The sequence below is a fragment of the Carassius auratus genome, linkage group LG45M (genome assembly GCF_003368295.1).
Source record: "Carassius auratus strain Wakin linkage group LG45M, ASM336829v1, whole genome shotgun sequence".
NCBI classification, from domain to species: Eukaryota; Metazoa; Chordata; class Actinopteri; order Cypriniformes; family Cyprinidae; genus Carassius; species Carassius auratus.
The window spans coordinates 1,557,744-1,583,981 of record NC_039299.1 but is presented as its reverse complement, the minus strand read 5'-3'; the positions used below and the strand labels follow the sequence as shown (position 1 = coordinate 1,583,981).

The window sequence follows — 26,238 nt, the reverse complement described above, 5'->3', positions numbered from 1 at the left end:
AGCAGTTGTGCTCACAAACATGTTTTTTGGAAACTGTGATGCACAACAACATCTGGTGTGTTAGCAGACAGATGAGAGAAGATTTCAGAGTCACTGTTCAGATACTGGAACATGGATGAGTTTATACATGAATGTGTGAATATTCTTACTAAAGATGGTAAATAGTTAGCTATGTCTTTCACTAGTCCATCGTGGCGTGCTGTGTTCATTCCTCTTATGAGTATGACAGCGTTCGGGATGTGTGCAGTGTTTCTGTGATCTCTTCTGTAGTCTGATGCAGACAGTGAGGAACCTGAGCTGTAGGAAACCAGATAGAAAGGTTAAGTCTAGTAAGAAGAACTGGTAATCTGGCTTTTTCTGTGAAAATAAGAATGTCCTCGCTGAGTGCAGAGTTCTTGAGGAATGAGAGAGAAACAGAGTGATCAGCCGAGGGAAGACGAGCTCAAATTCCCTGAAGGTTCAGTGTTGTTTCTGGTGACACTGATGAGAGTCCACCGGCACCTGTAGATGTTAGCAGGGGTTAGATCCTCCGAATATCATCTTCAGACCCCCAACCCTCCTTCCCATTGGGGAGGAAAAATTATGTCACGAGTGCTGTGTCTATTCACACGCGCACACACACGCACAAACACACGCACACACACACACACTCTGAATCTGTGACACCTTGGTATTACTGTCATATTCCTCAAACTGCTCCTGGTCTCTTTCAGGTCCAGCTGTTCAGCGTCAAGTCCAGAATGGGCCGGGTTCAGAAGAACTGGAGGTCCAGAGACGGTGAGCCTCACACACACACACACACACACACAGACTGCTGTAGTATCTCACTGTAGATGGCGTCTCATACTGTATAATCACAGTCACACACGTTTGATCCCAATAAAAGAACAAGGCTTTGTTCAGAATATAAACAGCACACTGATGTCTCTGAAGTGTGCACACTAATCAGTGTTGAACACAGTGTGCTGTGTTTGAGGAAACTGTGATGACTGTTCTTTTCTCAAGATTCACAGATGAATAGAAAGTTCAAAAGAACAGCATTTATTTGAAATAGAAATCTTCTGGAACATTATAAATGTCTTTACTGTCACTTTTGATCAATGTAATGTGTCCTTGATGATTAGAAGCATTCATTTCCACAAATATGTGAAGTTTAGACTCGGATGCAGTGATGAGAGTGACACACACACCGAGGCCCTCTGCTGGTCACAACGCTCTTCCGTCCCATCATGCATCTGGAGAGTTCCTTTCCACTGTGCAGCTCTCATACACTTCCTGTGTCAGGATCCATTCCCATCACATCATTATTAGATCTGAAACACGGCATCATGTTCCCAAAGAAGAAATGTACACTTTTATTTAAGCATGGATTAAATTGATCAAAAGTGCCAGTAAAGACATTTATAATGTTCCACAAGATTTCTACTTTAAATAAACGCTGTTCTTTTGAACTTTCTGTTCATCTGTGAATCCTGAAAAATAAAATGCATGAAACTTTACACAAAAATATAATTTTTTTTCAACACTGATAATAATCAGAAATGTTTCTCGAGCAGTAAATCATCATATTATTCTGATTTCTGAAGATCATGTGACACTGAAGACTGGAGGAATGATGCTGAAAATACAGCGGAGCATCACAGAAATAAATTACACTTTAACACAGATTCACACAGAAAACAGATGTTCTACTTTACAAAACTATTTCAGAATTTTTTAAGTATTTTTGATCAAATAAATGCAGCTTTGCTGAACAGAAGACATCTTTCAGAAACATGAAATGTTAAATTCTGAACTCATTGACCATTAGTGTGTGAGGTCTGTGTGCAGTGCATGATGGGTAAGCAGGGTGTGTTTATGTGTGTTCTGAATCTCTGCAGGCAAATGGAAATGCAGCAGCAGCAGATGAACATTGAGCGAGAGAGACGGTCGTCTAACTCAGGTCAGACGCGACTGAAGCGTGAACACTGACGCACATGGACACAGCTCTGCATCATGAACTCTTCTTCTGTGTGAAGCGCTGGACGAATAAAAGACTTGTGTTATTTCCTCAGGTTCTCCGTTTCAGGGTCACCCCGCGGTGCTGTCTGTAGCTCCTCCCATCGTGGCTCCGCCTCCTCTGTCGATGGGCGGTCCCTGTCCTCCTCCCCCTCCCCCGCCCGGGCCGCCACCCCCCTCCGCTGGAGCTCCGCCCCCTCCACCACCTCCTCTGCCTGTGGGTGGATACGGAGGAAACGCCCAGGACGATAGCCACGCCCCCACGGGTCTCGCAGCCATGATCGCCGGAGCCAAACTGCGGCGTGTGCAACGGGTGCGAGATCCTCAGCGTCTATCCTTGTTCATTTCCTTTAAAGGGATTTAAAAAGTATTTGTTAAAGAGATATAATCTAAGAACCGAACCAATCAGTCACAAGGAGAATCACAACATTACAAACTTTTATTTGAAGTGAAAATAGTGTTTGAAAATCACGCGACTTTTGTAAATTTGTGAAATATAAAACTATTCATTTAAAGTTGATTATATCTAAACAAACAATACATTGTAGGTTTATTGCAAAATATGCACATATAATATACAATGTATATATATATATATATATACATATATATATATATATATATATATAACTCAATTATTGGCGGTTCTCCTTAGCAGTGGGCGGAGCTCTTGTGCTCATTTACTTTCTGATTGGTGGAATTTTCTGTACAGCATCATGGGTAATGTAGTTTTTCACCACAAATTCAGCCATTTAATGTAATTATAAAAACAAATACATGGCTTCAACAAAAGCATATCACATCAAATAACAATCTTGTAGCTCATCTGTCTTTCATAAATTAAATGTAAAAATTTCTACAGACAAACTAAATGCAGTTTTTCCTTCTGGAACCGACTCTTATGACAGAACCAAAGATGATTTCCAGACAACACAGTTCATACTGGCTGCAATCATGATTGAAAACCCAAAGGATTATCATTTATGATAAAGAAATATCCACCAAATTTGTTATATTTAGTCACTATTACAAATAAATGGTCTTTGTCTGCATCAGTTGTTTCATAAAGAATATTTAAAATCCTAAGGTCTTTAGATTATGAAACTGTTCTTCACAGTAAGGAAAACTGGTTCTTTAAAGAACTGATCACTGAAAGGTTCTTTAGGAAACTAAATGTTTTTGTGGTATTGCTGTGAAAGAACCCTTACAGAAGCTTTATTTTAAGAGTAAACAACAGAATCTCCAGAAACACTTTCACACATTTCTATATGAGAAATAGACATTAGGAAACTGTAATAGATGTAAATAAAAGCGTGAGATAATCAGCGTGTGGCTGTGATGGTCTGTCCTCAGCCGGAGGAGAACTCTGCGTCCGCAGCCAAGAGCGAAGCCAACCGCAGCAGCGGAGGAAGCGGAGGACTGATGGAGGAGATGAACGCGCTGCTCGCACGCAGGTACACACACACACACACACACATAACACACACACACACCTTCATTAAACACACACACACATGCTTTATTTCTCACCACAGGAGGAAAGCAGCAGACGAGAAGAAGGATGGAGAAAACCAAAGTGTGAGTACAGATCTGAAGAAAATCATTTAGGATATTTGCACTGGACAGAAATATTAACATTGTGAAATAAAATAATTATTAGGCTTGTAATCATCAAATACTTTGCAGTTTAAATGGTCATTTACAACAGTAATGTATTAAGATGTTCATTTTAGAGTTAATAACACCTAGAAAGTTCTGAGGAAAGGTTTTATCCGTGTGTCAGCGGAGATATGAGTCTCGTGTGACAGAAGCGTGTGTTTCAGGATGATCCCGGAGTGAAGAAGCCGTGGGACCGAGCCAACTCCGCCGAGAGATCATCTCTGGTGTCCAGGTCAGACCTCACCTTCAGCACACAGCCTGAGATTATCAAGATGAAAGATCATTTTCATTTAAACTGTCCACTTAAATATGATAAGCACTGATGATCCTGTTTATTATGTATTATAGCCTGCACTAATAAGACCGAAACGTATCATACACTATCAAAACATTAAACTTTAATATACTAAAATATCAAATTCTGACTTTTACTTCTTGCAATTCTGAGGAATAGAGATTTATTTTTAATTCCATGGCGAAAAACTAAAAAAATTATAATTCAGAGAAAAAAAAAAGGGAAAACATCAGAAATTGCGCTGAATGTTTTAATTTTATCTTGTTGCAGAAACAATCTTTTATAAGTTACTGATAATTGAATTGTGTAATATTTGAGATCTATGTTATAAGTTTAAGTATGTCAGTAATATGGCTGTGCGCTGCTGCAGAAGCTCAGGAGTGTGTGTGTGTGTGTGTGTGTGTGTGTGTGTGTGTGTGTGTGCAGGGTTCGAGCCGTGGGCAGCATCAGTGACTCGGACGCTTTAGACTTCGACCGAATGAAACAGGTAACAACCACATACTAGCATAGTTTCATTCATACATGAAGAAATTATTCAGACATTTTCATTTCAGTTAGTATTTCACTCATTGAATTGTTTATTTTTAAATATTTTTTGTATTTGTTTAAATAATATAAAAAATATTTTTGAAAATAATATATGCAATAATATATGCATATATACATAATATACAAATCATTATAAAACGATGCTAATGACATGCAAGTAACTTTCTAATGATGATGGCATGCTAGTTATGTTTGCTAATCATGCTAGCAGCATTCTAGTCACATCCTTATCATGCTAAAAATATGCTAGTGGCATGCTATTAACTTGCTAATCATGCTAGCGACATGTTAGTCACTTGCTAGCCCATGTTAACAACATGCTAATCATGTTAACAATGTGCTAGTCATTTGCTAGCCATGCTAATCACTTGCTAATCATGCTAATAACATGCCAGTTAATTGTTAGCCATACTAGTAACATGCTAGTCACTTGCTAATCATGGTAACATCATACTAGTAACTTGCTTATAATGATAGCAGCATGCTATTTACGTTTGCTAATCATGCTGGAAGCATGCTAGTAAAATTTTATCTTGTTAAAAATATGGTAGTGGTATGCCAGTAACTTGTTAATCATGCTAGCGACATGTTAGTCACTTGCTAGCCCTGTTAGCAACAAGATAATCATGCTAAAAACATGCTAGTCACTTGCTAGCCATTCTAGCAACATGCTAGTCATTTGCTAATCATGCTAACAACATGCTAGTTACTTGTTAAACTTGCTAGTAACATGCTAATCATGCCAACAATATGCTAGTAACATGCTAATCATGCCAACAATATGCTCGTAACATGCTAATCATGCCAACAATATGCTAGTAACATGCTAATCATGCCAACAATATGCTAGTAACATGCTAATCATGCCAACAATATGCTAGTAAGAGGCTGGTCATGCTAAAAAAAAACCCCTGCAAATCATGCTAGCCACATTATCTACATCTATGTAATCAATCTAAATTTTAAAACTTCAGACTTTTACAACTGCTTTAAACTTTCAGGCTAGGCTTTCTCAAACCAACCTCAAGTTTGCCTGATGAACTTTTTTATTTAGTTTTATGTTTTTTAAATACTTTCAGGTTTAGTTGACTTTAATAACTCTGCTTCAATGGCTTTAAACGCAGATGATGTTTTAATTGACAGGAGATCCTGGAAGAAGTGGTTCGTGAATTGCACAAGGTGAAGGACGAGATCATTGATGGTATGTTGTTGGTTTATTCATCTTTCATTCATCTTCCCTTTCACTCAAACTGCAGATCATGCTGCCTGCAACACCAGAGTCATGGTTCGATTCCCAGGGAACGCAAGAAATGATAAAAAATGTCAAATGTGTACCTTGAGTGTGGCGTAAGTTACTCTGAATAAAGCGTCTGCCAAGTGTTTAAATGTAAACAAACGTGTGACGACTTGCCCCGGTCTGAGTCCTGATGGCTGTCAGCGTGTTTTATACTCTGTGTCCTGTAATGCACTCCTCGTATCGTACTTTCAGACTCGAATGACTGTGTTCTGCTTTATTTCCAGCCATTAGACATGAACTCAGTCGAATCAGCACCACATAATGTGCATCGAACCCCTGCGGATGCTGCTGTCGCTGACGCCAGACGTTACAGCTGTATTAAAGCACTCGTTTTAACACGTCTGCAACGTCCAGGAGCCGCAAGATGTGTTTCTGACACTCCTTCATCTTGGTGACAGTCTTTTCAGAAACTGAAGAAAACAGAGCAAACATCTGGACTCCTCATTTGTCTGCATTATTATTATTATTAGTATTATTATTATTATAGGTATAGTTGTAGTAGTAGTAGTAGTAGTAGTGTTTTCATGTAGATAAAGGAATTAATAATAATAATAATAATGATAATGATGTCATTGCACATCTCTTCAGCATTAGTCTTTTATATTTGTATCGTTTAACTTTTCCTCAAGGTTCATCATGAGCACATTCCTGTTTTTAAGAGGGTTTTTTTTATCCTTTTTGCCATAATTATGTATTTAATCACCAAAGGAGGTTTTTTTAAAGATGCATAGGCTGTTCTGAGTTATTATCTAATGAACAAACATCACACACCAGAGTATTTGTGATCATGTTGTTAATAAAATGTTTATTGGCTGCGAGGACATGGTGAAATATTGTTCTGTTTTATGATTTCTGTTTTTGACCAAGTGCTTCCTGGTTTAAAAAAAAAGATATACATGACATTCAAAAAGAAGTGAAATAAAGTGTGAAGGTTGTGTTGGAAGAAGTGTCTGCTTGTGTCACAGGAACATGAATAAATGATCTGTGGAGATTAGAGAAAAACCTGATGAGAGTTTTAGTTCAGATGAGAAACACAAAAATAAACATTACCATCATATAAAAAGACTATTATATTTAATTATCATTAATACACAGGGTAAATCTGGATTTTATTCAAGTAATATATTAATATAGGAGTTTCTGATGACATTTATTTTCAATTTAGAAATGACTTGCATGAGAAAACAATCAAAAACATTTTAAAATATCCAAACAACCATATTAATTTGAAATAATAATATATACATTTTGAAGTAATATTACGAATAATATACAAATTTCACGTGAATAATAAAATAAAACAAGCACAATTAACACATTTAAAAGTAAATACAACGTAAGATAATACACTAATATATCAATAAAAATGTCTAATATTTATTTTCGGTTAAAAAATTATATTAAAAACACAAATTAATACATAAGTATATAAATGTATTCTCAAGTTAGAACACATGAATATCATCCAAGAGGATAACTATCATACATGAGGAAAAACCATAGACTGTATAAAAAATAAAAACGCTAAAAATAATCAACACTAAATCAAAACAATCTTAAAATTGGTTCAATTTTTAAAAATAAAAACAACCCACATATAGACCAATACAATATATAAAAATAATGATCGAACTTATTTTAATATAGAATGAAATCTGGATTTAAAATATTAATAATTACATAAACAGAACTAATACATCTGCGCGAGCCCGACCCTCATCTCGCGAGATTTGGCAGTGGAGCGTAGTGGCGACGTGAATTCGCGTGAGTAGCGGAGAGTTATTTGTATTGTCGGAGTGTGTGCGCTGTGCGGGTATCGGGGGGTGTGTTTGCGGGGAAGCGAGCGTGCGTTTGACGCGACAGCAAAGGCGAGCGAGCTGGCGGACTTCAACATGGCATCCGGCGAGACGCTGTACATCGAGGCGGACGGCTCGGAGATGCCCGCGGAGCTCGTGGAGCTGCACGAGATCGAGGTGGAGACCATCGAGACTACGGTGATCGGAGACGAGGATGACGAGCAGCCCATGATCGCGCTGCAGCCGCTGGTCACAGACGACCCGAGCCAGGTCCACCAGCACCAGGAGGTGATCCTGGTCCAGACCCGCGAGGAGGTGGTCGGCGGAGACGAGTCGGAGCTCCGGGATGACGACGGCTTCGAGGACCAGATCCTCATCCCGGTGCCCGCGCCCGGCGCGGAGGAGGAGTACCTCGGACAGACTCTGCTGACTGTCGCGGGCAAGAGCTCCGTGGGGCGGGCGGGGAAGAGAGCGGCGTCGGGGGGCAAGAAAGTGGGCAAGAAGAGTTACCTGAGCGCGGCGGAGGCCAGCGGGAGGAAATGGGAGCAGAAGCAGGTGCAGATCAAGACTCTGGAGGGCGAGTTCTCCGTCACGATGTGGGCTTCGGGTGAGTTTCCTTCAGCAGGGCGTTGTCCGTCCGCAGCGCGTGCCGTTCCGCGGTCGGTCCTCATCGCGAGCGCTGTCTGCAGCGGGAGTGCGGGCGAATCCGTCCGGGTGTTTTTGTTTTGAACGGAGGCCATGTTTTCAGCTCTCGATGGGCGCCGCCATGTTCCCCGGGTCCACTATGGCGGCCCGAAAAAATGGCGACGGTGCTGCGGCTTGAAGATGGCGCGAGCGCGCTGCAGCTGCTGTGCGTAGGCCGCGAGACCGTTAAAGACCGTTAAACGTTTGAATTTGGGCTTAGGCGGGAATCGCGCGCGCCTCTTTGGATTTAAATATCCATCAAGGTGTGTTTTTTTGTTTTGTTTTCATCAGTTTGGAACTGAAACGAGCGTCTATGTACTGTCGTGTGTCTGTTAACTAGCACTAACTTAACTAGCAGAACTTGTGTTGGGTGGTTAGCTGATTTAGATTTCAGAGTTCTGGTTGAAACTGTGTATTTTTGGGGGGGCTCTGAGGTTTCGAAGTGTTTTCTGTTGTTGTTTACTCGGAGGACCCGGATGTTACGATCGTCGCTCGTGTAACGCTGTAATGTTAGTCTATTAGTTTCCGCGACTGTGTGTGTGTGTGTGTGTGTGTGTGTGTGAGTGAGACTGTGGCGCTGCGAACTCATTCGGAGCCGTCTGTGTTTCAGATGACAAGAAGGACCTCGATCATGAGACGGTGGTGGAGGAGCAGGTCATCGGGGAGGACTCTCCTCCGGATTACTCCGAGTACATGACGGGGAAGAAGCTGCCTCCCGGCGGGATCCCGGGGATCGATCTGTCGGACCCGAAGCAGCTGGCGGAGTTCGCCAGGTCAGAGCCCGACAGTATCAGGGTCAGAAGCGGGTGACGTGTGAGGGGGGTCGGTTCACATCTCTAACATCTGAGTTCAGCTCTTTAGACACACATCAGACTCGAAGCTCTTCTGTCACAGCAACACTGCGAACTCCAATCTCTCTCTCAGGGGTTTCCAGCGCAAATAACAAGATTTAATTACAAAAGATGCGGGGAAAAAGATAGTTAGTTTTGTTTTCTGATATCAAATATCTGTCAGTGTGGAAATATAACTGTTGAAAATATGTTCTTGTTTTAATCATTAACTCCCTTCATTTTAAATTTCAGTATCTCATTTATCAAGAGTGCATCTCCAGTAAATGTGGATTTATTTGAAGAATCATTTGTTAGTGTGTGTGTGTCTGTCTGTGTGTGTGTGTCTGAGTGTGTGTGTGAGAGAGATCGAGAGTGTGTGTTTGTGTCTGTGAGGGTGTGTCTGTGTGTGTGTGTGTGTGTGAGTGAGTGTGTGTGTGTCTGTTAGTGTGTGTTTGTGTGTGTGTGTGAGTTTTTTCTTTGCCTGTGTGAGAGAGAGAGAGAGAGTGTGTGTGTATGTGATCATGTGATCTCTGGATGTAGTGTCAGTGTGTGTCTGAGTGTGTGTGAGAGAGAGAGTGTGTGAGTTTGTGTGTCTGTGAGTGTGTGTGTGTGTGTGTCTGTGAGTGTGTGTGATCATGTGATCTCTCGATGTAGTGTCAGTGTGTGTCTGAGCGTGTGTGAGTGTGAGAGAGTGTGTGAGTTTGTGTGTCTGTGTGTGTGTGTGTGTGATCATGTGATCTCTGGATGTAGTGTCAGTGTGTGTGTGTGTGTGTGTGTGTGATCATGTGATCTCATGATGTAGTGTCAGTGTGTGTGTCTGTGAGTGTGTGTGTGTGATCATGTGATGTCTGGATGTAGTGTCAGTGTGTGTCTGAGCGTGTGTGAGTGTGAGAGAGTGTGTGAGTTTGTGTGTCTGTGTGTGTGTGTGTGTGTGTGTGTGTGATCATGTGATCTCTGGATGTAGTGTAGATCTGTTCTTCTGTTCTGAGTGTGTGTTGGTCAGTGAGGGCGTCCTGCTGCTGTGTCCAGATGTTTACTGTGTTAGTTGTTTTATTTCTCAGCCCCTTCAGTCCCAGCGGAGCTGGTTTTGCTCGTAGTCCCGCTCGGTGAGTCTTAGACTGAATCTCACACCTGAGGGCTTGTTATTGGTCAGTGGGGTCACGTCTGGGGTCACTGGGTAACGCAGCACCGTACGTCACGGGTGGAAGTGCTTTAAATGTCCTCTGATACGCAGAGCATGCTGGGTAACTGATGTCTGATGTCATTGTGTTGGTCTAGAATGAAGCCGAGGAAGATCAAGGAGGATGACGCTCCTCGGACGATAGCCTGCCCGCACAAAGTGAGTGTATGTGTGTGTGAGAGAGAGTGTGTGTGTGTGTGTGAGAGAGTGTGTGTGTGTGCGCTATGTGTGTGCGTGTGTGTGTGTTCAGCGACGCAATCTCACTCCTCTCCTGTGTTTCTGCAGGGCTGCAGTAAGATGTTCAGGGATAATTCAGCGATGAGGAAGCACCTGCACACTCACGGTCCGCGGGTTCACGTGTGCGCCGAGTGCGGGAAAGCCTTCGTGGAGAGCTCCAAACTCAAGCGCCATCAGCTGGTGCACACCGGAGAGAAACCCTTCCAGGTACGTCACCCGAGCGATGAGACGAGACTAGTGTTGTCACCATACCAAAATCACTGTTTCGATGTCGACACCTAGTCAAGAATTGCCATTTCGATACTTTTTCGATACTTTTCCTGAAAGGGGAAAATACACTCTCAAATATCATTGCTGTGCTTTATTTTAAAACTGGGACAACATTCTAATCATATAACACACTAATAAATGAACATATGAACAGCAGATATATTAAACATTTCAACAAAATATGAAAATATAAAAATATAAAAAATTAAATAGAGCAATGACATTCAAGGTAAAGAAAGAATACATTTAGCAGAATTATCTCAGTTATCATTAAAAACAGGAGTAATAAATTTATCTTGATTCTGAACTTTGAATAAAAATATGAACAGCGATAATATTAAACAATGTTTCAGAACTCAGAAGATTAAATAATATCAATTTAAGCAATGGCATTCAAGTAAAAAAATAAAAAAGCAAATAAATTAGCAGCAGTATCTCAGATATTGTAACTTCTTCAGTCAGTTGTGCAGCCTTTTCTTTCAGAGGAGAAAACTCAGTGAGCTTTAATGAGCATCATGTTTTTCTCCAGTCGTGGACCGGTGGAGACAGTATCACGTGTGCTCCCACATGCAGCCTTGTGATGCACGGGTCCGGTTTATTACCAATCCGCGGATCCCGCTTTTATGAAATTATTTTTTCCCGCCCCAGCCCGCAAATAAAGTCAAATTTCTTTACCCACCGCGACCTTACAAATCTGGAACGCAGTCATTCTTTGAAGTATCAATACTAATAAATTTAGGAATCGTGACTTTTTTTTTAATTTCCGTGAATCGCGATACTTTTGAAGCATCGGTGCACCGTGCAACACTAGACGAGACCACCGCTGACCGTCCGACGATCTCTTCTGTTTCACTGCTTACACTAGAGTAATCAGAAAACATGTCTTACTGGAACAGAGACAATTAAACAACAGGTTATTGCTTAAGTAAAAAGAAGTACATTTTTACAGCCCTTCAAAATCAGTTTTTCCCACTTTTTAATTTTTTTTGCAGTATAATAGGTTCAGTTTTAATAATCAAACGCCTAATTGTTTTCATAAAACTAACAACTTGAAAATTATTGCAATATTTTTACAGTAACAGCACTACGAAATGTTTACTTGTTTTTTCTGTTAATACAAATTTAATATCAAAGATTAAACTTAAAATAGAATCAAGTGAAAATAATTTAACATTTCTTTTTTCCACAACAGGGTTTTACTGCTGAATTAAAATATGAAAGTATTATTACTATGACTTTGAGATGCTCTTATGGTAATATATAGTTCACAGTCTGATGAACTGGTGTGTGTGTGTGTGTGTGTGAAGAGAGTTCTCCAGATGTGTGTGTGTGTGTGTGTGTGTGAAGAGAGTTCTCCAGATGTGTGTGTGTGTGTGTGTGTGTGTGTGAAGAGAGTTCTCCAGATGTGTGTGTGTGTGTGTGTGTGTGTGAAGAGAGTTCTCCAGATGTGTGTGTGTGTGTGTGTGTGTGTGAAGAGAGTTCTCCAGATGTGTGTGTGTGTGTGTGTGTGTGTGTGTGTGTGTGAAGAGGGTTCTCCAGATGTGTGTGTGTGTGTGTGTGTGTGAAGAGGGTTCTCCAGGTGTGTGTGTGTGTGTGTGTGTGTGAAGAGGGTTCTCCAGGTGTGTGTGTGTGTGTGTGTGTGTGTGTGTGTGAAGAGGGTTCTCCAGGTGTGTGTGTGTGTGTGTGTGTGTGAAGAGGGTTCTCCAGGTGTGTGTGTGTGTGTGTGTGTGAAGAGGGTTCTCCAGGTGTGTGTGTGTGTGTGTGTGTGAAGAGGGTTCTCCAGGTGTGTGTGTGTGTGTGTGTGTGTGTGAAGAGGGTTCTCCAGATGTGTGTGTGTGTGTGAAGAGGGTTCTCCAGGTGTGTGTGTGTGTGTGTGTGTGAAGAGGGTTCTCCAGGTGTGTGTGTGTGTGTGTGAAGAGGGTTCTCCAGGTGTGTGTGTGTGTGTGTGTGTGTGAAGAGGGTTCTCCAGGTGTGTGTGTGTGTGTGTGTGTGTGAAGAGAGTTCTCCAGGTGTGTGTGTGAAGAGAGTTCTCCAGGTGTGTGTGTGTGTGTGTGTGAAGAGAGTTCTCCAGGTGTGTGTGTGTGTGTGTGTGAAGAGAGTTCTCCAGGTGTGTGTGTGTGTGTGTGTGTGTGTGTGTGAAGAGGGTTCTCCAGGTGTGTGTGTGTGTGTGTGTGTGTGTACATCTGTTCAGTCTGTGCTGGGAGAGCGTCTCTAATCGTGCTGTGCTTCTCTCCATCTAGTGCACGTTCGAGGGCTGTGGGAAGCGCTTCTCTCTGGACTTTAATCTTCGGACACACGTCCGGATTCACACCGGGGACCGGCCGTACGTTTGCCCGTTCGACGGCTGCAATAAAAAGTTTGCTCAGTCCACCAACCTCAAATCACACATCCTGACACACGCCAAAGCCAAAAGCACCCAATGAACTGCGGCGCGGCGTGGACACACTGGACGTGAAGCAGTGGTTCTCACACGGACTGAAGGAGCTCGCACCTCGTGACACGGCTCTGTCGGCGGATGAGGCTCTACACTGCAGATCAACAGACGACAACATCAGGACTGTTGCTTCCTCCTCCTCCACTCTTACTCCGTTCTCTCTGGTCTTCATATGGCTTTTCATTTTCTGTTTCTCCAAGTGTGCATATTGTACACTTCTTTTGGTAAGCGACCTGTGATCATGAATAATCCTGAGAGTTGCTGACGAGAGCTGATGTTGTTTGCTGTGAGCGATGTGTGTGTGTTTCTTTCTGTTGTTTGTGTGGTTGTTCATGATCTGAGCGAGAGACTTCGTCCTCTATCTGATCACTTACAGCTCCACGCTTTTCTTTGTTAGAATGTATTGTAAAGGTCCAAACCATGAACTATCCTTCGTTGATATTTACACCTCACCTGTATTTCAGCAAACTACAATTAAAGAAGGAAAAATCAGCTTTTGTCAACTTAATTTGCTTCTCTAGAATCATGCTGACATTAAAGGACATGTCTGATTGGAACATAGTCTAGACATAAGCTTGTTATCTTGTGTTCTTTATATACCATTAAATTACTTATTTGTGTTTTTACTAATTGTCATTTCTTTCAAATATTTCTATCAATTGAAACTAATTTCAGATGGTTGCCTATTTATTTTATTCCAGCTTTAATTACCAGAAATGTCAAATAAATGAATTATAATAAGTTTAAAATGTTAAAAGCTTTTTTCTTTTGAACATTTCGTTGTAGGATTTTCTTTGTAATAATTTTCACACAGAAATAGCTTGTACATTTCACAAAAACTAAATATAAATAAATCACGTTGGATTAAATGTAATTAAGTAAAAAAAAGAAATTTATAGTTATTTTTGTTTTTGTTAAACATACTGCAATAATCAGTTTTACAACTTCTTTTATTCATGAAGACTCAACAGCTGCTTCACACACACACACACACACACACGTGATCTCAGTGTTTGGGGAGCATTGATTCTAAGATGATGTTCTCCAAAGTGATATTTACCTCATTATTAACTCACAGATGTGCAGGTGTTGCGTCAGGTCGTTCCTGTGTCTGCTGCAGATGGGATCATACATGCAGGAATATGTTGCCAGGGTAACAGACATGCAGCAGCACAGCAGCGCTCAGATAAACCTGCAGATCTGATCTGATCTGATCCATCATTACTGAGGAATACTGCATCAATCTGAAAGGTGCTAAACGACGCTATTGTAATTTATGATATAAAGTAATATATGTGTCTTTTTTTATTTATAATTTATGTAAATATAATTCTAATTGTTATGTGTAATTTATGATGTTTGTAAATTATATACAATTTTAAAATAAGTTGAACGTGTAAATAATGCAAATAATACTATATAATTCTAATTTTAATATATAATGTAACACACACACATATATATATATATAATTATAATATATAATTTCTAATTAATAATGTTAATATAATTAAATTACAAATGTAATATGTAAATAAAAACGAATTTTAATATAATTATACATAAATATATTTTATATGTAAATAATACATGTTTTTATTATAATGAAAAATGAACGTTTAAATACAGTCCATTTTCTCCGTAACAGTTGTGTCTTCTGTAAGTAGTTTAATCATCTTATTTCAGTGCTTTTCCAGAGAAACACGACACCATGAAGAGCGAGAAACCTTCCTGAGAGCTTCTGAGAAAACCCCATCAGCAGAGCATTAAACTACATTTCCCATCATCCTCTGGGGCAGTCAGATACAACAGGTCTGTCTGTTGCTCTTCATTTGGTTGAGACTGGAGCTGAAAGCATCCTGAGAAACTCCACTCTTCTGATTATTAATATTATTATTTATTTTTATATATGATGCTGAAACTCAGTCAAAGGTCACGAGGCTCTTTCTGTCAGATGTTGAGACCCAGGAGTTTCCCTTTGCTCTCTTATTCAGGAGTAATCAGGATGTTCATTCAGAGCACTTTTCGCTCTATTAATAATTAATATGCTTGGAATTGCTTCTGCGCATATTATGATTCTTCGTTTATTATTTCTCTCCACAGGTAAGAGGATTCGAGTGTCCAATCAGCGTCTGTCCTCGTCACAGCGGATTAATTAGCTCATGAATAATTCAGCAGGACCGATTGCTTCGTCATTCTTTCTCAATAAAAGCGAAAGTTAAAAAAATTTTTTAAAAACGAAATAAAAAATGTATTCCTTATTTTGAACAGTAGTGAAACGTTCTTAGAACATACTCTAAAATGTCCACTTATTTTAACTAAAAAACGTAAAATTTAGTTGCTGCTTAAATTAAGTATAATCAAATCATTTAAACCTATTCAAAACAAAAATAAATAAAAGATCAGTTGAATTTTTTGTTAGTTGGCCATATCCAGCACATAACGTCATGCAATCATATTAAAATACTGTTTACTTCATGGTAAAATAACATTTATTTTAAAAGCGATTCCAATAAAGCTTCCATCTGAACACAAACCTGCTGAAAATAATTTCCTTCCTCTGGAAAACATCTTTTATTAGTGTGAGTCTTCAGGAAGATCAGTATTAACCCCATGGGAATTAATGGATTCATTAAATTCCTTAATTAAATTTATAACTCCTGATTTAAATTTATTATATATAAGTTTTCAAATAAAATAAACTAGTGTGGCTTGCATAATCATTCCCTTTCTGATGAAAAAGTGATAAATCTTTAATGCTGCAATAGTTTATCAAAAGTCATGTTCATGTTCATCAACAAAATGCAGTCCCAGAAGTGTGTGAGAGATGGGGAAAAGGCTAGATATATTTTACAAATATTTTTTTACATTAATATAACTCCATAGTTAATAGTAATAGTTAATAGTTACAAATAGTATTTTTGTATTTAGTATTTTTTAGTATTTTTGACACTTTGACTCCACACACGAAGCCTGCCTCATCTCTTTAAGAATAACTGTAAAAAATCAGATCAGTGTTGTGTCTTAAATCAGAGCAGTCTTAAAATGATAAAGTCATGGCATTAAATGTTGAATGCACTGAAAAAATAAAATAAATATAAAGTACAAATATCTAAACATCCTCAAATCAAGACTCATTTACTGGAGACGCACAATGACAGAAGATAAACAAAGTCTTGATTTATGAGAAACCGAACAAAATAAAGTGTGTTTATGATTACAGCCAGAACAAATGTGTGTCAGTGGCGATCACGAATGAAAACTCATTTCCAGATATTTGTTCTTAATTCGACTTCTTGATCATTTAGCATCTCCAGTAAATGTATCTTGATTTAAGCATCTTGTACACATTTTGCAACGACAAAAATAATAATAAATTCTGTTCCCTTAAATGCATTCCTTTTATATCTTTCTTGGTTGTAAAAATGTTTTAAATGTACCTTCGTAAAACCTGCTAAATTTGTAAACCCTATTCACCAAACCATATTCAATTTGTAAAGTTCTTACGTCGTTGTTGCCGACGTTTCGCTGCTTTTATTATCAAATGCACAATGCATCGCGACTCATAATTAACAAACGTATCATTTTCACATTTTATTTTACACAACGTTACATGTTTGTATGCAGTGTCTGTGTATTATTCCATTAAACAAAGAAATATACAAGTCGTAGTATTGTTTTACAATATGCAGGAAACAGTATTTAATTTGTGCTTAAAAAACATCGTCCTCTTGACAGTCCGGGAATATGACGCACGTACGGTGGCCTGGAACACTATTAAAAACCACAGAATTCAAGTGAAGGCAAAATCCTGCATTATAATGTGCTTTCCAGAGCGCACGGGGCCTGGGACGGTGAGGATGTCTCCATCTGGGGAATGTCTCCGCCGCTCATGGATAAACTACGCTTGGAGCGCAGCGGCTGCGGGCGGGTGACGTACGCCGGAGGTTTGCACGAGTCTACGTTCAGCGAGTGACGGCGGCTGACGCGCACACAGCTCACCGGAACCGTCTGGTAGTTGTGGAGGCTCTGGAGCTGGGCTCTGCGTGACCCCGGGGTCACCAGGGTGGAATAGGAGCGCACGGTGGGACGCAGCTTGGCCGAGTTGTTCCTGTTGGTGTTGTCCAGCTCTATGTTGACTTGTGTGTCCGTGCGCGCCGGGCGGACCGGACTCGGGGACGCAGGGTGCCAGCTGTGGATGGCGGAGGACGTGGAGACGGTGCAGTCCGGAAGAGCTGGCTTGGACTGTCGGGACGGGACGGATTCGCTCTGCGGTGATTTCTTCCGACACGCGTCTGGACCCAGAACCTGCTTGGACATGGACTTGATGATGCCACACACCTGATGCTCAGACGGCGAGCGCACGTCGCCCAGCTCTACACCCTTCTCCACGCCCTCCTGCTGGCACACCCGGTATCGCACGATGAGGAAGATGATGAAGGCCAGGACGGACGCCACGATCACGCCGCCGATGATGACCACGATGGTGCCGCCCAGGAACTGTGACTGCATGAAGTGACAGCTCAGATACTGCGGCTCGGTGGAGAAGTGAACGCAGCCCACCACACGAGTAGCCGTCAGCGCCGTCATAGCGTCGTCGTAAATGGCCAGAACGCAAAGATCGTACGTCATTCCTGCTGCCAGGTTGTTGACCGTGATGCTTTTACTGGTCGGAGGAATCATTCTGTAAGAAACAGACAAACACAGTCAGAAACACTGGAACCGGTCAACGTGCATCATTCAGAACATGATTAATGAGCTGTTATTCATCATTTGATTCCATTAGGAACGTATTGTTACAGAAATACACAGTGAAATACACAGAGAAATCAAACACACTGGAAAAATCATTCATGGGTAACAAAAACATTGTGGGAACGTTGTTTCTAAATGTTTCTAAAATGTTGCAATGTCCAGTTTTCTTGTGATTATTTACATTTTTTAAAATAAAGAAATAAGCCTCAAGAAGCCGTGGTTTACTGTGATTTTATGTTTTAGGTATGACGCTTCTTAGCGGATATAAATTCGCTGTTAACCTTTGCTTCACTGGGAGTATTGCTGTCATAAAACGGTAATTCCATACAAGTATTAAGGTTTCACAGAATAAAACAGAGCAGATAAAGTGTAATGATATTAATAAAAAACAGTATGCTTGCACAAAACAATGTAGCTCCTTAGAAACAGTTGTGGTTGCTACAAAGTGGTTGCTGAGCAACACACAGAAGTAAACAAAGGTGTGTTACTTTGTAGAGTAATTTACAACAGCTTTGAACTTGGCTCAGCCAATCAGAATCAAGGACCGGAACTGTCTGCTTTATTAACTACATTCTACTAACTATACTGTTTACAAAACCGTTATGTGTTTCAACGTTTATTTTTAGTAGTCTAAAAACATTCAAATGTCCAGTTTCTTGTTGTGATTCTAACGTTATTTTAGGGTTACATAAACACTATTTAGACGTTCAAGGACAAACAACATCATAACAACGTTTTGAGAATGTTTATCTCAGAACATTTTCTCTCAGTGTTATGAGAATTATATACCAAATATTAATAAAGTAATAAAACGTTCCATAAACATTACTTTACGAATGTTTTGTCCTAACATTTATATAACGTTAAAAAGAAAATTGTGAGAACGTTTCCCGTTAGCTGGGATCTTACGTTTTTATTTTTCAGTACAAATTTTTTTTTAATATTCTTAAAATAAGATATATTTCCTCGAGGAGCTAGATATGAAGTTTAGTTTTCTGACAAATTTGCCACAATGAGCAAACCTGTCACTGACCTCAGAAGAAAATCAACTTGTTCTCTCTTAACTCATCATAAACTTGTCCATTTCCAGTTCTTCCTTACGTTTGTCTTTCCATGCTATTATAAACAACCAATCAGTGACTAAGTCTCACAGGATGATGTTTTATTCACAGAAAAGAAGCAGCTCATAACAGTCGTTCGTTCAGGATTCAGACTGCAGTGCTCACATTGTTTTGTTCTGAATCATAATGTTAAAAAGTGATCATAAAACCTAAAAAAATATGTTTTGAGAACATAATTAATTACTGGAAGAATGTTTGTTCATAATTTTCAGAGAATCTTGCCAGAAGTTATTACTCTCTGAATGCTCAAAATGTCCAGTTCTTAAAAAATGTTTTTTCTTGGTTATTGGAACGTTAAGGGAACATTCCGTCGTAACATTTTGTTACTTTTGAACGTTCTCTAAAAGTTCTGAAACAAGTAGTAACATTTAAAATATGTTAGAGGAACATCCAACTGAAACGTTTCAGGACAAACATTCCATGAACATTTCTCTGCTAACATTTTGAAAACAATAAAGAGATGCGACGGCAACTGAATTGAGCTGAATAACAACACTATTACCTTCAGCAGAGTTTCTTCATAATTGATCAATTTTACTTTAATACTGTTTTATGTTTGTTGATGTGAAGCTGTAAATGTGAAGTATTGTATTGAACCATCTGTGCACCGCTCTCTGAAATGCTGGAAGGTGTTTAAACCCAAGCAGGCTCACCTGTACACTAACGAGTCGTCGTACGTGCCGTTGTATTGCACCTGGAACATCCGGATCCCTGGAATATTCCTCTGAATGTTGAACTTCACCAGAGCCGTGGATGCAGTGATCTCCGAGATCAGGACCCTCTTCTCCGCTCCACCCTTGTTGCCCATCGAGGATCCTCCGTCTCCGCCCGTCTTGGCAGAAGTGGCGATGTCAGATGACCCCGGATCCGGCTCCTGGACCATACTGGTGTCGTTGGTGAAATGTGGAAGTTTGGTGATGAGCAGATCCACCGTCTGCTGCGCCTCTCCGGACGGGTTGGACGCGACGCAGGTGAAAGATCCGGAGTCCTTGACCGTGCTGATCAGGATGTCCAGGGTCCCGTCCGAATGGAGGACGGTGCGACTGGAGTTGAACACCAGCTTCCCGTCCGGAGCGATCCAGTGCATGACGGGATCCGGGTCTCCTCGGGCTTTACAGCGCAGGGACACCTGCTGGCCCTCGAGAGCGTGCGTCTCCTGCGAGTGTCTAGTGATGAGCGGCGGCTCGCACAGGAACTCCTCCTCGGATACGGTCCAGAAATAGCGTCCGGCGAGATGCTGCGGAGCCGCACAGGTCTCCAGATCATCCTCGCGCCGCAGACGTCGAAGCCACAGCAGCTCACAGTTACAGTGCAGCGGGTTTCCTCCGAAACTCAACGCGAACGACGTCGGACCCAAGACACCAGAAGTGGCTAAAACTCCGGCGCGCTGGAAAACCGGATCCGGCGGGAGCTTGTGGAGCTTATTAGACGTCACATCCAGACGCTTGAGCTTCTGAAGCCCGGAGAAGGTTCCTTCGGGGATGTAGTTGATCATGTTGTGGTCCAGGTTTAAGGTGTGCAGGTTGCTCATGAGCTGGATGGCGATCCACGGCACGCTCTCCAGGTTGTTGTAGGATAGATCCAGCTCTTCCAGCGCCAGAAGGTCGTTGAACGCTCCTATGTGGATGTGCGTGAGCTGGTTGTTGTTCAGAATGAGATGGTGCAGCTTGGACATGCCGCTAAACGTATCGTTGGTTATGTGGGTCAAGCGGTTGCTGTCCAGATGAAGGGCGCGGAGGTTCTCCAGATCGTTGAAGGCGTGCGGCGTGACCGATCCTATCGTGTTCCTAGAGAGCGTCAGGTCCACCAGTTTGGTCATGTTCCCGAAATCCTTCCGCTTGATGCTCGTGATGAAGTTGTCCCCGAGTCGGAGCTCGACGGTGCGTCTGTCGATGTTTGGAGGGACGAACAGCAGACCCTTTTTATCACACAAGGTTGCCAGATTGGGGGACAAAACCTGGCAGATGCAGCGCTTGGGACACACTTGGATCTTCTGGGCCTTTAACGCCATTACAACAACCATCAAATAAACCAGTAGCGTCTCCATCTGGGTTGTGGGGATTGGTTAAACAACCTGCGGAGAGAGCAAACACAGAGACGCTTCTCAATATCAAGAGATCAGGAGCGGCGAGTGTGTCAGGCTGAACGAAATTAATACCTTTATTCAGCAAGAACACATTAAATTGATCAAAAGAGACGTTTATAATGTTGCACAGGGTTTGAACACTGAACACTTGTTCTCTTGAGTTTATTCTCAAGTTTCCACTACATTAATAATAATCAGAAATGTTGAAAATCAGTATATTGATTTAGAATGATTTCTGACGCTGAAGACTGGAGTAATGATGCTGAAAATACAGCTTTGATCGCAGCGATCAATCACATTCATGATAGATTAACACAGAAAACAGCGGTTTTAAACTGTACAAGTATTTCATAATTTTAACTGGGTTTCTGAGCAAATTAATTAATGCAGCCTTGCTGAGCAGAAAAAAACAGGCTTTGATCAAAAAATTACCCTACGTGCAAGATGAGTCGTTAAGATGACAATTATTAATATTGCCTAAATAAATGCTAGACGGGAGCACAACAGTTTCTCTGCTGTACAAACAAACAGTTAACAGTTTGGTCTGAGGAAATCTGACAGGGACATTTCTTAAAGCTCATGCTGTGTTTGATACAATAGTGTTGATCGTCATCTGTGGAAGACTCGTCTGGCCGTCCAGTTACTCGTCTGAATCAGTCTGATGTCTCAAAGAGGAGATTCGCTCGTGTTTCTGATTACTTGTGTGCGACGAGAAACATCTTCTCTGAATGACTCTTGAGTCCTTGACGAGATATAACATTTCATACCAGCTACGGTTTTGATTAGAATGCCTCTTTGCAAAGATCATGAATGTTTAATTGTGTGTGCATTTACAGAGAGATCGGAGCATTGGCTCGTGGTTTCTGTTTTAAACATCAGCAGATCGGTTCTTGAGGTTTCTGTCATTTGTAACCCTGGAGATCACACCTGAATGTGCGTTTTGAAGATGTCGAGTGCTGTCACGGGTGATAAGCTGTGTGCTGAGAATGCATGCGATAATAACCTGCCATGCATCAGGTCTGTGATCACGAGAGAGTCGGCATCATTACACTGTCATGCACACAACACAGGAGCCGGCTGGAGTGAGACCTGCATATAAAAATAGGCAATAAAAGTGACACCTGACAGTATGGAAGAGCAATGAAAACGGGAGCGTGCTAAACTATAAAATACATGAAATAAACAACAGGAACACGCATGCCAATTCATCTCTGTCACATATAGAGGTCACAGCTTTAAATAATGACATGCTGCCACTGAGTAAACACACGTGACCCGTGACATGTGTGCTAAGAGCGTTTCGCTAGTATTAACATTAAGTTATAAAAGCGCTATTCCTGAACGATTTTTCTGTTTTAGAAAATGGTGTTCTGTTTGGTTATGCAAATGTTAAGGGAACGTTTCATTGTATCATTTTGCAGACATTATGGGAATGTTACTTTTGAATGTTTTCTGAACGTTCTGAAACAAGTAACAACATTTAAAAAACAAGTATCATATAAAACCCTTTTTTTTATATATATATTTTATTAAACATTTATTCAACCAGGCAAGTCATTAAGAACAGGATTTTATTTTAATAACAGTCTTATATTCTCAGAAATTTTTGCTAATGTTTCATTAAGTTACGAAAATGTTATTTCTGAATGTTAATAATTTCCAATTTTTTTATGTTTTATATATATATATATATATATATATATCCCAGAAAAAAATATGGAATATATATATATATATATATATATATATATATATATATATATATATATATATATATATATATATATATATATATATATATATATATATATATATATATATATATATATATATTCCATATTTTTTTTCTGGGTTAAACAAACAAAGAATAGAAATGTTACTTTTCAATGTTATCTGAAAACAAGTGGCAGAAATATGTCCAGCTAAGAACAATTCTTCCATTAATGATGTATAAATAGTTTTTGTTAATGATTTGCAAACATTATTTACATCCAGATAACTTTGAACGAACATACCATTAACGCTAAAAGACTAGATACATTTGAAGGAACGTTCCATCAACCTTGACAGAACGTTCTGAGAACATTCCCTGTTAGCGGAGTCTAAATAATGCATTGAATATACTCCTATAATCATAACACACTACAGCTCACGGGTCAAGCACAAATGACCGTCTTGTTGGTGTTTAACAGGCGGGTGATGTCACCCTCTCTGCATCTCTAATCACCTTCTTCATTGAGTCTGTGTCTGGTGTTGTTCGCCATCCAGCTGGCTGCTTTAGTTGGCAAAGCGTCTGTATTTTGAGCGCGCTTCCCCTCAGAAACACCGCTGTGAATGTGCTATTGGATGCTCACAGCGAGCCATTTTTATTTTTTTCATCCCGTTTCTCCCATCCAACACTCAGTGAAGCATAAATGAAGCAGCATGACGGATCTCCTCGACTCGATGTGTCAGAGAGAGAGTTTGGTTTGTTCACACACCTACAGCCGAACATTCAGTGCTCTCAAACCCGTCACCAACATTTAGGATTGGATGGACGCACATTCCGATGCTCCAACAACATTCTGCTAACGTTCCCATGAAGTTATGAGAATGTTTCCTCGGAATGTTCTCTGAACGTTAAAAATGTCCTGTTTTTTAAATGTTTTAGAAACGTTTTTTTTATGTGAACGTTCCATTGTAACATTATGGGAACGTTACTTTAGAATAGTAACATTTGAAAACGTTAGATGAACGTCCAACTAAAATAAATTCCAGAAATAAAACATTCTGTGTATGATGCATCAATAACGGTTTTGTGCGATCATTCTGAGAACATTACTGAAGACCAAATTACTCTGAACATGTTCTGTGAATGTTTAACTTTGAGAGAACCTTCCAAAACCTTCAGAGAACGTTCTCAAAACCATTTTTTTTTTACTTCTATAAATGATAGGACAAAACTTCTCTCTCTTAAAGCAATGTTTCTCAGTGTCTAGAGAAATTGTTCAGAGATCAACATTCTCCGCTCAATGATTTCTGCTCCTAGACATCCAGATCTGTAATGGAATTGAACATTACACCTAAAAATAAATAAATAAATAAATATATATATATATACAATTTTAAAAAATTGTATATGAATACTATAAATCAGCGAATCTTTTAGGATTCATACATTTTAAACACTTTCCTTTACAAAACTATAACAAAACAGACCCACCAATCAAAAAGGCTTTTAGAATGTTTTGCCATGAAGTTATGAAAACATGTTTTTTAAACATTCAAGACATCATTTTTTTTTTATGTATTAAGAACGTATTTCTTGATTGTATGAGCTACAGAGGATCTTATCGTGATAAAATTTTGAAAATGTTACATTTGAATGTTCTCGCAACACGTTCTTTTAAAGAATGTTTTTTCTTGGCTATGCAAAGACTACAGGAACATTACCTTCCCAGACAGCAGCATAGTGTGAAACCACATGAAACACATGCTTGCCAGATGTGGGCCGGATCTGGGCCGAAATTGCTTGCTGTCTGGGTTTGAATCAATTGTGAAACCATTATTTTTTTATAAATGCCTTTTAAACATCTACAACGTGCAGTTTAGTTGTGTATTAAAGACGCTTGGTTCTGAATCGTACAGATAACGTTATAAGATTCTGAGAACAGTTTCCTTTCAACATTACGAGAACCCATATCAAATACATGATTTTAAGAGTAATTTGTTATAACATTTACATAACCTTTAAAAACATTTGTGAAATGCCTCTGTTAACTGAGCATCAGATCCAAGCTGATCAGAGCAGCCATCAAACAACACGAAGATGATGAATCAAAGCCTGCTGCAGGAAACAACCAAGCACAAGCCTCTTCAACACTCCTGCATCTACAAAAGCATATGAAATATATTCCATCATAGACTAATAACCGAAATATTCGAGTGAAACGAGTATAAAGACCCACTGTGTGAAGGCCCTGAGATCTGTACCACCCTGATACTGCCAACCAGTTCAATGTAAAACTGCAGTAATGGAATAAGCTGCCATCATTCCTAGTCTGCAAATGCATTGCACATGATTTATTGATAATGAAACATGACATGCATCCTTCATTTCGAGCGCACTCGCAGCAGGTAAAGGCGTTTTGTGACCTTGCAATGTGTTCTGATCGAGTGCATTCGTTAAATGTGTGATTTAGGGTTTCTTTCCTTCTCATAGCTGTCCTGAAGATCTCAGTGATGTGCTCAGAAGATGAAGACGCGTCTCAGAGCGCATCTGAGAATGAATGCAGTGAGGAAACCCCATCCTTTACCTGTCGAAGATATCAGCTTTGCTTCATCAGGGCGAAGGCACGCCGTGTTTCCACCGAAATCACCGCATTTTCAGCAGCTCCTTCCTTCGGGTGACCCAAATATATCAGTGCACATCAGATCCTCCAAGGACCTCCGATGGCCTTCCAGTCGTCCATGAGCTAATCAGACCCTGTTCTGTAGTGTGTGAGATGTTCATCAGCTTTAATGAAGGCGCAGACAGAAGCTCCGCATTACGCTGCATGCACCGAGTCACCAGCCCCAGCACGGAGAAGGATCGGCTCATGAATATTAATCAGCTCACTCGGTGACCTTCCAATTGGATGGCGCGCTCTGGAATATTAATATTAAACGCTGACGTTGATATATCAATTATTGTATTTTGTAATATTTTAAACTGTATTTTTTTACGCTACCTCGTTGTGCCAAGGCTTGGCTATTAGATAATCTTTTAAACTGTAATATATCCTGTCGAGTAATACTGTAACATTATTATATAATATTAATGTGATATTATTCACGTTATAAATACACCTGTTATGTTTGTTTCGTCTAATGGGAAAGCGCGCTTCTAGAATATTAATCAGGCACGCTGACGTTGGATTCTTCCCGTCCAATGGTGAAGCGCGGGCTCATGAATATTAAGTAGAGCCGGTCAGAGAACACGCCTCTGTGGAGGCGGAGCAGGTCTGAGATCAGTCTGTAAAGCAGTGAAACAGTCATGTGGGCATATATGCTTTATTTGCCTTAAAAC

General features: G+C 40.2%; 4 protein-coding genes across 8 annotated transcripts in view; 3 read left to right on the top strand and 1 right to left on the bottom strand.

Moving 5' to 3' along the window:
* Positions 1-6,616, top strand: part of LOC113068579 (ena/VASP-like protein) — an 18,463-nt gene extending 11,847 nt beyond the window's left edge. For both annotated transcript variants that reach the window (XM_026241359.1, XM_026241358.1), the window contains exons 4-12: positions 714-777; positions 1,881-1,942; positions 2,055-2,311; positions 3,352-3,452; positions 3,534-3,576; positions 3,822-3,889; positions 4,379-4,439; positions 5,645-5,702; positions 6,023-6,616. In XM_026241359.1, coding sequence (XP_026097144.1) covers positions 714-777; positions 1,881-1,942; positions 2,055-2,311; positions 3,352-3,452; positions 3,534-3,576; positions 3,822-3,889; positions 4,379-4,439; positions 5,645-5,702; positions 6,023-6,060 — 752 coding nt within the window. In that variant the 3' untranslated portion in view covers positions 6,061-6,616. The remainder of the gene's footprint in view (positions 1-713; positions 778-1,880; positions 1,943-2,054; positions 2,312-3,351; positions 3,453-3,533; positions 3,577-3,821; positions 3,890-4,378; positions 4,440-5,644; positions 5,703-6,022) is intronic.
* The window catches only part of LOC113068554 (gephyrin-like), a 1,122,288-nt gene that overhangs the window by 272,902 nt on the left and 823,148 nt on the right, over positions 1-26,238 (top strand). The window lies entirely within an intron of this gene.
* On the top strand, positions 7,509-13,855 carry LOC113068583 (transcriptional repressor protein YY1-like). 2 transcript variants are annotated; one of them, XM_026241362.1, is made up of 6 exons: positions 7,509-8,201; positions 8,889-9,051; positions 10,170-10,214; positions 10,387-10,447; positions 10,574-10,732; positions 13,036-13,855. In XM_026241362.1, exons 1-6 carry the CDS (start codon positions 7,691-7,693, stop codon positions 13,216-13,218), a joined length of 1,122 nt encoding a protein of 373 aa, XP_026097147.1. In that variant the 5' UTR covers positions 7,509-7,690; the 3' UTR covers positions 13,219-13,855. The 2 variants fall into 2 exon arrangements, with proteins under 2 accessions (XP_026097147.1, XP_026097148.1); XM_026241363.1 differs by lacking the exon at positions 10,170-10,214 and having other exon boundaries at positions 7,519-8,201; positions 13,036-13,265.
* On the bottom strand, positions 16,811-25,778 carry LOC113068559 (leucine-rich repeat and fibronectin type-III domain-containing protein 5-like). Its single transcript, XM_026241310.1, has 3 exons — positions 25,487-25,778; positions 19,759-21,179; positions 16,811-17,913 (listed from the first exon to the last, which is right to left on the bottom strand). The coding sequence occupies exons 2-3, from the start codon at positions 21,150-21,152 to the stop codon at positions 17,046-17,048; spliced, it is 2,262 nt and encodes a 753-aa protein (XP_026097095.1). The 5' UTR covers positions 21,153-21,179; positions 25,487-25,778; the 3' UTR covers positions 16,811-17,045.